At 39.6% G+C, this 14196-nt stretch overlaps 1 protein-coding gene across 1 annotated transcript in view; it reads left to right on the forward strand.

The window, feature by feature from the left end:
- Positions 1-4463: 4463 nt before the first annotated feature.
- LOC115193518 (neutral amino acid transporter A) overlaps positions 4464-14196 on the forward strand; it is a 31378-nt gene continuing 21645 nt past the window's right edge. Inside the window, exons 1-2 of the mRNA XM_029752215.1 lie at positions 4464-5155; positions 9147-9189. Of these exons, the coding sequence (XP_029608075.1) occupies positions 4644-5155; positions 9147-9189 (555 nt within the window). The 5' untranslated portion in view covers positions 4464-4643. The remainder of the gene's footprint in view (positions 5156-9146; positions 9190-14196) is intronic.

Below are 14196 nucleotides of genomic sequence, written 5' to 3' on the forward strand. Positions count from 1 at the left end.
TGTCCCCAGTCCACCTGGCCGTGCTGCTGCTGCTACAGTTTCAACTGTTCTGCCTGCGGCTATGGAACCCTGACCTGTTCACCGGATGTGCTGCCTTGTCAATGACCTGCTGTTTTCAACTCTCTAGAGACAACAGGAGTGGTAGATATACTCTGAATGATCGACTACGAAAAGCCAACTGACATTTACTCCTGAGGGGCTGACCTGTTGCTCCCTCTACAACCACTGTGATTATTATTATTTGACGCTGCCGGTCATCTATGAACATTTGAACATCTTGGCCATGTTCTGTTATAATCTCCACCCGGCACAGCCAGAAGAGGACTGGCCACCCATCATAGTCTCGTTCCTCTCTAGGTTTCTTCCTAGGTTCCGGCCTTTCTAGGGAGTTTTTCCTAGCCACTGTGCTTCTACACCTGCATTGCTTGCTGTTTGGGGTTTTTGGCTGGGTTTCTGTACAGAACTTTGTGACAACAGCTGATGTAAGAAGGGCTTTATAATTCATTTTGATTGATACTGCCAAATTCTCTAAAACGACGTTGGAAGCAGCTTATGAATGAGAAATTAACATTGAATTATTTCTTGCTGATATGAAAGATAAGGTCCTTATGCTTTTAAAACCGTAACACAAGTGATGTATGTTAATGTCAGGGATCTTAACAAAACTCCCCCCTACAGAAGACACCTTCCTCCAATGACTCTTATGTGTAATGTCATGGAACTGAGTCATACCAAGGGCTAGATGTAATGTAATGGAACTGAGAGTCTTGACCAAAGGTTAGATGTAATGTAATGGAACTAAGAGTCATGGAACTGAGAGTCATGACCAATGTAATGGAACTGAGAGTCATGACCAAGGGTTAGATGTAATGTAATGGAACTGAGAGTCATGACCAAGGCCTAGATGTAATGTAATGGAACTGAGAGTCATGACCAAGGCCTAGATGTAATGTAATGGAACTGAGAGTCATGACCAAGGCCGAGATGTAATGTAATGGAACTGAGAGTCATGACCAAGGGTTAGATGTAATGTAATGGAACTGAGTCATGACCAGAGCCTAGATGTAATGTAGTCTCAAAGACTGTACAGTATGGCAGCCTGTAGACTTGCTTTAGTGCACAAGTTCAAACTGTAGATGACAACATCCATCCCCACTAGTCTATAAGGGTGTTGTAGTTTTAGCTCTCCTGTGGCCTGGGTGTGGGTGGAGATTTCACAATGGAATATAAACCATTTACAGTTTTATGAATATTCAATCTAAAGTGGATATGGAAATAACAAAATCACTGTTACATAACAAATCAACATCAGACAGGGAGAGAAATCAGCTGATCAAGATAATCTATATCTAAATCTGGAACCTGATTAATAGACAACATGAATCTCATATAAAATATATAATATAATCATACCAAAATGACCTATTACGTTTGTTCATTAATGTAAGTAACTTAGGCCTACCACCCTAGCCATTTAGCTAACTGACAGATTTATTAACAAAATAACTTTCTCTTTTCTAAGTGACTGTAAATTAGGCCTTCTTATTAGAAGGCTGCAGCATGTTTAAAAACTTTTCAAACTGGCAGTAGACCTATTGGGAGGAGGACAGGAATCTGAGTGGGAGAAAAAAAGCACACATTTCCCAATAATAACCTTTATTATGGCGCCATCTAGTTGGATTATAGGAGAGATGACAGTCTGCCTCCGTGTCACTCAAAGTAGGCAGAAGTCCAGATAAAAAAACTCTGAATAATCAATCATTCACACAAAGCCTATAGGAAATTAAATTACTGCAGGCTATTTGGCCTAGCCAATATTTGTTATCATGCATTAGGCCTATCATTGCACTGTGTTCCATATTGACATATTATAATGACGATGAGAGCCTATAGGCTACACCATAATATACATGACACAACACAAGATCACCAGAGATTGTTTTGTAGCCTACACTTTATTCATGTGTAGCCTATAAAATAACATTGCTGCAACTTTCAATCTTATAGAATAACTGACATTACATAATATCTGAAGATGTAGGACGACTGAGATCTACGCAGACTACTCCGCCTTTAAAAGGCCTGTCCGCTCGACAGTGTTGCCAACTTAGCGACTTTGTCGCTATATTTAGCGAGTATTTTTTAGCAGATGCTCTTATCCAGAGCGACTTACAGTAGTGAACACATACATTTCATTTTATGCATTTTTTTTTTGTGCTGGCCCCCCATGGGAATTGAACCCACAACCCTGGTGTTGCAAACACCATGCTCTACCAACTAGCGACACATTTTCAAAAAAGCAACTAGCGACGTTATTCCTCTCTCCTACAGCGTCCATCACTATTACATGCACATGGCCAATTATGCAAATTAGGTGATGACGTCATTTAGCAACTTTTAGGACAGCCAATAGCTACTTTCCTTACTGAGGAGTTGGCAACACTGCATACAGTGTTGAATGGATTATTAGCAGGGCCGGGGGAACTGGGAAGTGGGTGTGCGGTTAACCCGCCCCTCGTCTTCTTTAGCAACTGCCCGTGTTATTTTGGGATCGGGAACAAAGTATTTCGGTCTCAATGACAACATGAAGCACATAAGAGTTGAATGGTCTGACAGTACACATCGATGCACGGATTTTAGGAGCACCTAAATGTATCCAAGATATGATTAATAACTGTAGCCTAGCCTATAGCCAATAGGACTACCACCTAGCTTCTAGCATATACACTGCCTTCAGAAAGTATTCAATCCACTTGATTTATTCCACATTTTGTGTTATAGCCTGCATTCAACATGGATTATATGTATTTATTTTCTCGCCCATCTACACACACTACCCCATAATAAAAGTGAAAACATGTTTTTAGACATTTTTGCAAATGTATTGAAACTGAAATACAGAAATATTTCATTTTACATAAGTATTGACACCATTAAGTCAATACATGTTAGAATTATGTAAGGCAGTGATTACAGCTGTGAGTCTTTCTGGGTAAGGCTCTAAGAGCTTTGCACACCTGGATTGTACAATACTTGCCCATTATTTTTTTCTTCTAGCTCTGTCAAGATGGTTGTTGATAATTGCTAGACAGATATTTTCAAGTCTTGCCACAGATTTTCAAGCCCATTTAAATCAAAACTGTAATTAGGCCACTCAGGAACATTAAATGTCACCTTGGTAAGCAACTCCGGTGTATATTTGGCCTTGTGTTTTAGGTTGTTGTCCAGCTGAAAGGTACATTTGTCTTCCAGTGTCTGTTGGAAAGCAGACTGAATCAAGTTTTCCTCTAGGATTTTGCCTGTGCTCAGCTCTATTCCGCTTATTTTTATCCCCCCAAAATCTACCTAATCCTTGCCGATGACAAGCATACCCATAACATGATGCAGTCACCACAATGCTTGAAAATATGAAGAGTGGTACTCAGTGATGTGTTGTGTTTGCCCCAAACATAACGCTTTTTTGTAATTCAAGACATAAAGTTAATTTCTTTGCCACATTTTGTGCAGTTTTACTTTAGTGCCGTATTGCAAACAGGATGCATGTTTTGGAATATTTTTATTCTATAGAGGCTTCCTTCTTTTCACTCTGTTATTTAGGTTAGTATTGTGAAGTAACTACAATGTTGTTGATCCATCCTCAGTTTTCTCCTAATGCGACCATTCAACACTGTAACTGTTTTAAAGTCATTGGCCTCATGGTGAAATCCATGAACGGTTTCCATCCTCTCCGGCAACTGAGTTAGGAAGGACGCTTGTATCTTTGTAGTGACTGGGTGTATTGATGAACCATCCAAAGTGTTATTAATAACTTCACCATGCTCAAAGGTATATTCAATGTCTGCCCTTCTTTGCGAGGCATTGGAAAACATCCCTGATCTTTGTGGTTGAATTTGTTTCATATTCACTGCTCGACTACTAAGGGACCTTACAGATAATTGTATGTCTGGGGTACAGAGAAAAGGTAGTCATTCAAAAATCATGTTAAACACTGTTATTGCACAAAGAGTGAGTCCATGCAACTAATTATTTGACTTGTTAAGCACATTTTTACTCCTGAACTTATTTAGGCTTGTCATAACAAAGGGGTTAAATACTTATTGACTCACATTTCATATTTTTATTTGAAATTAATTTGTACAAATTTCTAAAACCATAATTACACTTTGACATTATGGCTTATTGTGTGTAGGCCAGTGACACAAAATCTAAATTTAACCCATTTTAAATTCAGGCAACAAAAAAAAGTCAAAGGGTAGGCCCCATCCCAATAGCTTGCACATGACCAGTGCCCCATAGGCATGATTCAGATCTTTGAAATGTTTACATTTTTCTCAAATATCCAGTCACAACACTATCAATAAAAATGCACAGTTGCAGACCCAGGCAATTTCTCCCACTGTTGCATCAGATGGTCTTAATATTGAGCAAAAGGAGGAAGTGCGCATGTCCTCTTTTTTGTGTATAGCCCCTCTCTCACCATTGGTGGAGAAACACGTTGTGTTTGACAGGACTAATAACGCTTGCATCAGCCTACTCGCAATTGCTACTCATCTGAGTGTGTGTTCTCCCAAGCTTCTCCAGGAACTGGCAATTTTCTCACGATTTAACGTTATTCAGAGTCCTGCCCCACAATTTCCATCAAAATGGAGAAGATAAACGGACACACAATGACCAATTCGGTCTCCACCGACGAAATCTTGGAGAAGAATGGAAATAAGAAGAAGAGCTGTAAAGACAAGTTGATGAGATTTTTGAATAGGAATATGTTAGTGATAATGACGGTGTCTGGAGTTCTAGTAGGCGTCGGCCTCGGAATGATGGTTCGGAATATGAACCTAACCCGGGCGCAGATGACTTATTTCGCTTTCCCCGGTGAGATGCTTCTGAGGATGTTGAAGATGATTATCCTTCCTCTGGTCGTGTGCAGCCTGATCTCCGGCGCCGCCAGCCTGGACACGCGCTCCCTGGGGAAACTAGGAGGCATCGCGGTCTCCTACTTCCTGGTGACCACACTCATCGCATCGGGAATCGGTGTGACCCTCGCCTTCATTATCAAACCGGGAGTCGGTGCCGGGGCTCTGAACACAAATAATCTAGGTCTCGAGAGCGTCAATACCAACAAGGAGACCACGGATTCGTTTTTAGATCTTGCAAGGTAACGGTTGCGGGATGAGGTTATTGTTTCAATAGGCTAATACATGTATTCTGTTAAAGAGTGTTTCTTGAAAGGAAATAAAGAGCATGGCTGAGGGGGTGAGATGACTGAGGGGCGGGTAGTAGTGGAGTAGATGCATGCTCCACTAATTCACCCGGGCGCAGTACTGTAGCCTATATAGGTTACCCACGTGAGAGCCCAGACGCATGCTTGTTCCAGTACTTACATGGGATTACATGGCTCTCAGAAATCAACAGACCTAGTCCTGGATATAGATGATTATTGACAGACCTAGTCCTGGATATAGATGATTATTGACAGACCTAGTCCTGGATATAGATGATTATTGACAGACCTAGTCCTGGATATAGATGATTATTGACAGACCTAGTCCTGGATATAGATGATTATTGACAGACCTAGTCCTGGATATAGATGATTATTGACAGACCTAGTCCTGGATATAGATGATTATTGACAGACCTAGGTCTGGATATAGATGATTATTGACAGACCTAGTCCTGGATATAGATGATTATTGACAGACCTAGTCCTGGATATAGATGATTATTGACAGACCTAGTCCTGGATATAGATGATTATTGACAGACCTAGTCCTGGATATAGATGATTATTGACAGACCTAGTCCTGGATATAGATGATTATTGACAGACCTAGTCCTGGATATAGATGATTATTGACAGACCTAGTCCTGGATATAGATCATTATTGACAGACCTAGTCCTGGATATAGATGATTATTGACAGACCTAGTCCTGGATATAGATGATTATTGATCAATATTTGGGGGGGAATTAGTCAACATATGTTTTTCATTTACGTGATTCGTTTATGCATAATGGTACGATATAAAGCAGTAAGAAAAACAAAACAGACCGTGACAGGAATAATCACTGCAAAAAAACGAAATAACTATAGCATTCCCACGAGACAAAGGTTCTCACACTGTCTGTCTGTCTGTCTGTCTGTCTGTCTGTCTGTCTGTCTGTCTGTCTGTCTGTCTGTCTGTCTGTCTGTCTGTCTCGCTATCAATAGCTGCCTGTCTGCCCGTCTGTGTGTCTGCCTACCTAACTCCCTTTCTACCTGTCTGTGTGTCTGCCTACCTAACTCCCTTTCTACCTGAATGACTGTCTGTGTGTCTGTCTGTCGGTCTATGTGTCCAACTATCTGCCCGTCAAACCTTCTGCCTGCTCTCATATCTGTCTCTGCATCTGAGGGAAAGCTGACAGCTGTTAAACCAGGGATTCTATTCTGCACAAGGAAAAGTTATCTGTAGGGAAGCCCAAGCTACACCACAGCTGGCGTATGTCAACTACACAGGCATGCTCACAACCATATATCCTAGCCATGTATCCCAGCCATGTATATACCTGTCCTGAAGTATTAGTGGTCCATTACAAACTGAGAATACAGATGATTATTAGTTTTACTCCGTCCTCAAGGGCCACATTCTAGATGTTGTTATATCCTATCTCACTGACACTTCATTAATAACTGGCTTACTTTACTTTACCTTTAACTTGGGGCTGCAGGTAGCCTAGTGGTTAGAGCGTTGGGCCAGTAACTGAAAGGTTGCTGGATTGAATCCCCGAGCTGACAAGGTAAATATCTGTTCTCCCCCTGAACAAGGCAGTTAACCCACTGTTCCCCGGCAGGCCGTCATTGTAAATAAACATTTGTTCTTAAATGACTTGCCTGGTTAAGTAAAGGTTATATTTAAATTTGTTTTATCTATACTTACTTTACTAGGTGACTCAGTTCAGATCAAATATGTATTTTACAAAGGAGAGCTGTCCTAAGATGACATGGCTGTCTAACTTATTAACGTCACTAATTGACAATTAGAGAGAGAGAGAGTAAACACCTGGTTTCTCATGTCTACATCAGTCACTTATTGAAAGGTGAGAATGGAAACACTCAAGGACAGCAGTGCTGCACCCCAGCATTATGTGGTTTAACTATGCTGCACCCCAGCATTATGTGGTTTAACTATGCTGCACCCCAGCATTATGTGGTTTAACGATGCTGCACCCCAGCATTATGTGGTTTAACGATGCTGCACCCCAGCGTTATGTGGTTTAACTATGCTGCACCCCAGCATTATGTGGTTTAACTATGCTGCACCCCAGCATTATGTGGTTTAACTATGCTGCACCCCAGCATTATGTGGTTTAACTATGCTGCACCCCAGCATTATGTGGTTTAACTATGCTGCACCCCAGCATTATGTGGTTTAACGATGCTGCACCCCAGCATTATGTGGTTTAACTATGTGGGTAGTGAACCACCCCAGCATTATGTGGTTTAACTATGTGGGTAGTGAACCACCCCAGCATTATGTGGTTTAACTATGTGGGTAGTGAACCACCCCAGCATTATGTGGTTTAACTATGTGGGTAGTGAACCACCCCAGCATTATGTGGTTTAACTATGTGGGTAGTGAACCACCCCAGCATTATGTGGTTTAACTATGTGGGTAGTGAACCACCCCAGCATTATGTGGTTTAACTATGTGGGTGGTGAACCACCCCAGCATTATGTGGTTTAACTATGTGGGTAGTGAACCACCCCAGCATTATGTGGTTTAACTATGTGGGTGGTGAACCACCCCAGCATTATGTGGTTTAACTATGTGGGTAGTGAACCACCCCAGCATTATGTGGTTTAACTATGTGGGTGGTGAACCACCCCAGCATTATGTGGTTTAACTATGTGGGTAGTGAACCACCCCAGCATTATGTGGTTTAACTATGTGGGTAAATTAAAGGAGAAGTTTACAAAAAATCCAGGAACTGCCAAGTGATTCAATACATTGAAAGTACTGTAGTTCTGTGAAGTTTGCCCTCCCCCTCTGTCTCCCCTGGAGTGCAGAACTGAGACAGCTGCAAAAACGGGTCATGCTGGATGCAGGCCTCGCTCTGCTCTGTGGTCAGTTGTTAGGTATCTCTGCTGCTATGGCAGTCGGCTACATAAAATATGATATCAAATAATCACAAATATTTTAGGTAGAAAAGTACACATATTTCCTGATTCAAAACCGCTAGTACTTTTGACAAAATTAGCTAATGTGGCTGTACACTTTAAAAAAAACAATGAATTTGTCCACAGTTTGTGTATTTGTGCGTTCATTGACCACAGAGCAGAGCCAGCAACGTCACTAGTCACATGACCCGCAGCTGTTTCAGTTCTCCACTAGAGGGGGAGAGGGCAAACTCCACTGAAATAGTTTCAATATATGGAATCACTTGGGAGTCCCTGGATTTTGGGTAAACTTCTCCTTTAAGAGTTGTTGGTTTATAAGTTCAATAAATGCCATTGTTCAATTAATTCCATGGCCTCATTGAACAATTGATTTAAACATTTAATTTGTTTCTTAACCTCTGCTTTCATTAATATAATGTAATCAGAGAAAAACATGATTGAAGTTGTGACTTTACACAGATTCTGTGGTTATTCATCGTGTAAGGCTTGCTTTGTAGTGGTTAAACACTTCTTGTTGTGTTACTGGTGAACCAGAGAGAGGGGCTTTGTCCCAAGTATGTCTCCTGCATCAAAGTGTTCACTTGTTCACTTCCCATCACTTCTAACCACTAGTAACTGAAAGGTTGCTGGATTGAATCCCCGAGCTGACAAGATAAATATCCGTTCTTCCCCTGAACAAGGCAGTTAACCCACTGTTCCCCGGCAGGCCGTCGTTGTAAATAAACATTTGTTCTTAACTTGACTGGCCTGGTTAAATAAAGGTTAAATAAAAACATTTAACAAATCATTCACAAGGGGATGACTGGTTTAAGAAATATGAAGGAAACTCCCACTAATCCATGCCTCCACCAATCCAATGCTTCATGATTTGTGGGAAGTAGTGAACAAGTGCACACTTCAGGAAAGGGGATATTATTAGGATGTACCCCTGGTTCAAGACTAACACATTAATGAAACCTCTCCTGTTTGTCTGGTCTTCCTCTGCAGGAATTTGTTCCCAGCTAACCTTGTGGCTGCAGCATTCCGTTCTGTAAGTATATCTCTCTCTCTCTCTCTTCACCCCTCGTCATCTTTCTCTCCCCTCTCTCTCTCTCTCTCTCTCTCTCTCTCTCTCTCTCTCTCTCTCTCTCGCCTCTCTCGCCTCTCTTCATCTTTTTCTCTAACTTTCTCTCTCTCTCTCACACACATACTGTCCTATGCTCACCTCTTCATATATATACCATAAATCCTTTCCTGAGCGTTAAAAGTCTATGTAAATGTATTACTGAAGAGACTCAGAATAAAGAGTTCTGCTCTCCCTCTCGTCTTAGCACCTCTCATCTTCCTTTCACCCCCCGTTACCATAGTGAGGTGATTCCATTCCAAACAGCCTAGCAACCTGTCTCGCCTCGTTGCTCTTTAATGTGCCCAGTGGCTGCCTGGTACCATTTCCTGGAACTGTGTGAGAGTCTGTCTATTAAGGCTGAAAGAGGGTCAGGAGGGTTCAACGTTTGGGGAGGAACACACACACACACACACATGTGTCCTTTTAACCATGTTCACTTGGGGACATTTGGGGATTTCAGCTCCCCACGAGGATAGAAGAACAAGATACACACACACACACACACACACACACACACACACACACACACACACACACACACACACACACACAGAGCTGAATAATAATCATCAGCTGGCCAGGAATGAGAAATGACATCCACGTAACACCTTTTCATTCATATTACTGATACCAAACCTTAACAAAACAACACGAAGAACAATTAATCATTACTAGAATTCAGTTTTAATAAACCTGTTGTTTATTGATGTAATACTGCAGTTCATCATGAACTGTAGTACTACATCATGGGAAAACCTGTGGTCATCTACTGTAGTATTACATCATGGTAAAACCTGTTATCTACTGTAGTACTACATCATGGTAAAACCTGTTATCATGTACTGTAGTATTACATCATGGTAAAACCTGTTATCATGTACTGTAGTACTACATCATGGTAAAACCTGTTGTCATCTACTGTAGTACTACATCATGGTAAAACCTGTTGTCATCTACTGTAGTACTACATCATGGTAAAACCTGTTATCTACTGTAGTACTACATCATGGTAAAACCTGTTATCATCATCTACTGTAGTATTACATCATGGTAAAACCTGTTGTCATCATCTACTGTAGTATTACATCATGGTAAAACCTGTTATCTACTGTAGTATTACATCATGGTAAAACCTGTTATCTACTGTAGTATTACATCATGGTAAAACCTGTTGTCATCTACTGTAGTACTACATCATGGTAAAACCTGTTGTCATCATCTACTGTAGTATTACATCATGGTAACACCTGTCATCTACTGTAGTATTACATCATGGTAAAACCTGTTATCTACTGTAGTACTACATCATGGTAAAAACCTGTTGTCATCTACTGTAGTATTACATCATGGTAAAACCTGTTATCTACTGTAGTACTACATCATGGTAAAACCTGTTGTCATCATCTACTGTAGTACTACATCATGGTAAAACCTGTTGTCATCTACTGTAGTACTACATCATGGTAAAACCTGTTGTCATCATCTACTGTAGTATTACATCATGGTAAAACCTGTTGTCGTCATGAACTGTAGTACTACATCATGGTAAAACCTGTTGTCATCTACTGTAGTACTACATCATGGTAAAACCTGTTATCTACTGTAGTACTACATCATGGTAAAACCTGTTGTCATCTACTGTAGTATTACATCATGGTAAAACCTGTTGTCATCATCTACTGTAGTATTACATCATGGTAAAACCTGTTGTCATCATCTACTGTAGTACTACATCATGGTAAAACCTGTTGTTATGTACTGTAGTACTACATCATGGTAAAACCTGTTGTCATCATCTACTGTAGTACTACATCATGGTAAAACCTGTTGTCATCATCTACTGTAGTATTACATCATGGTAAAACCTGTCATCTACTGTAGTATTACATCATGGTAAAACCTGTTGTCATCATCTACTGTAGTATTACATCATGGTAAAACCTGTTGTCATCATCTACTGTAGTACTACATCATGGTAAAACCTGTTGTCATCATCTACTGTAGTACTACATCATGGTAAAACCTGTTGTCATCTACTGTAGTATTACATCATGGTAAAACCTGTTATCTACTGTAGTACTACATCATGGTAAAACCTGTTGTCATCTACTGTAGTACTACATCATGGTAAAACCTGTTGTCATCTACTGTAGTACTACATCATGGTAAAACCTGTTGTCATCTACTGTAGTACTACATCATGGTAAAACCTGTTGTCATCATCTACTGTAGTATTACATCATGGTAAAACCTGTTGTCATCATCTACTGTAGTACTACATCATGGTAAAACCTGTTGTCATCTACTGTAGTACTACATCATGGTAAAACCTGTTGTCATCATCTACTGTAGTACTACATCATGGTAAAACCTGTTGTCATCTACTGTAGTACAACATCATGGTAAAACCTGTTATCTACTGTAGTATTACATCATGGTAAAACCTGTTATCTACTGTAGTATTACATCATGGTAAAACCTGTTGTCATCATCTACTGTAGTATTACATCATGGTAAAACCTGTTATCTACTGTAGTACTACATCATGGTAAAACCTGTTGTCATCATCTACTGTAGTACTACATCATGGTAAAACCTGTTGTCATCTACTGTAGTACTACATCATGGTAAAACCTGTTATCTACTGTAGTACTACATCATGGTAAAACCTGTTGTCATCTACTGTAGTATTACATCATGGTAAAACCTGTTGTCATCATCTACTGTAGTACTACATCATGGTAAAACCTGTTGTCATCTACTGTAGTACTACATCATGGTAAAACCTGTTATCTACTGTAGTACTACATCATGGTAAAACCTGTTGTCATCATCTACTGTAGTATTACATCATGGTAAAACCTGTTGTCATCATCTACTGTAGTATTACATCATGGTAAAACCTGTTATCATCTACTGTAGTACTACATCATGGTAAAACCTGTTGTTATCATCTACTGTAGTATTACATCATGGTAAAACCTGTTGTAATCATCTACTGTAGTACTACATCATGGTAAAACCTGTTGTCATCATCTACTGTAGTACTACATCATGGTAAAACCTGTCATCTACTGTAGTACTACATCATGGTAAAACCTGTTGTCATCTACTGTAGTATTACATCATGGTAAAACCTGTTATCTACTGTAGTACTACATCATGGTAAAACCTGTTATCTACTGTAGTACTACATCATGGTAAAACCTGTTGTCATCATCTACTGTAGTATTACATCATGGTAAAACCTGTTGTCATCATCTACTGTAGTACTACATCATGGTAAAACCTGTTATCTACTGTAGTACTACATCATGGTAAAACCTGTTGTCATCATCTACTGTAGTACTACATCATGGTAAAACCTGTTGTCATCATCTACTGTAGTACTACATCATGGTAAAACCTGTTGTCATCATCTACTGTAGTATTACATCATGGTAAAACCTGTTGTCATCTACTGTAGTACTACATCATGGTAAAACCTGTTGTCATCATCTACTGTAGTACTACATCATGGTAAAACCTGTTGTCATCTACTGTAGTATTACATCATGGTTAAACCTGTTATCATCATCTACTGTAGTACTACATCATGGTAAAACCTGTTATCTACTGTAGTACTACATGATGGTAAAACCTGTTGTCATCTACTGTAGTATTACATCATGGTAAAACCTGTTGTCATCTACTGTAGTACTACATCATGGTAAAACCTGTTGTCATCATCTACTGTAGTATTACATCATGGTAACACCTGTCATCTACTGTAGTATTACATCATGGTAAAACCTGTTATCTACTGTAGTACTACATCATGGTAAAACCTGTTGTCATCTACTGTAGTATTACATCATGGTAAAACCTGTTATCTACTGTAGTACTACATCATGGTAAAACCTGTTGTCATCATCTACTGTAGTACTACATCATGGTAAAACCTGTTGTCATCTACTGTAGTACTACATCATGGTAAAACCTGTTGTCATCATCTACTGTAGTATTACATCATGGTAAAACCTGTTGTCGTCACGAACTGTAGTACTACATCATGGTAAAACCTGTTGTCATCTACTGTAGTACTACATCATGGTAAAACCTGTTATCTACTGTAGTACTACATCATGGTAAAACCTGTTGTCATCTACTGTAGTATTACATCATGGTAAAACCTGTTGTCATCATCTACTGTAGTATTACATCATGGTAAAACCTGTTGTCATCATCTACTGTAGTACTACATCATGGTAAAACCTGTTGTTATGTACTGTGGTACTACATCATGGTAAAACCTGTTGTCATCATCTACTGTAGTACTACATCATGGTAAAACCTGTTGTCATCATCTACTGTAGTATTACATCATGGTAAAACCTGTCATCTACTGTAGTATTACATCATGGTAAAACCTGTTGTCATCATCTACTGTAGTATTACATCATGGTAAAACCTGTTGTCATCATCTACTGTAGTACTACATCATGGTAAAACCTGTTGTCATCATCTACTGTAGTACTACATCATGGTAAAACCTGTTGTCATCTACTGTAGTATTACATCATGGTAAAACCTGTTATCTACTGTAGTACTACATCATGGTAAAACCTGTTGTCATCTACTGTAGTACTACATCATGGTAAAACCTGTTGTCATCTACTGTAGTACTACATCATGGTAAAACCTGTTGTCATCTACTGTAGTACTACATCATGGTAAAACCTGTTGTCATCATCTACTGTAGTATTACATCATGGTAAAACCTGTTGTCATCATCTACTGTAGTACTACATCATGGTAAAACCTGTTGTCATCTACTGTAGTACTACATCATGGTAAAACCTGTTGTCATCATCTACTGTAGTACTACATCATGGTAAAACCTGTTGTCATCTACTGTAGTACTACATCATGGTAAAACCTGTTATCTACTGT

The sequence above is a fragment of the Salmo trutta genome, chromosome 5, assembly GCF_901001165.1.
Source record: "Salmo trutta chromosome 5, fSalTru1.1, whole genome shotgun sequence".
Taxonomy (NCBI): Eukaryota; Metazoa; Chordata; class Actinopteri; order Salmoniformes; family Salmonidae; genus Salmo; species Salmo trutta.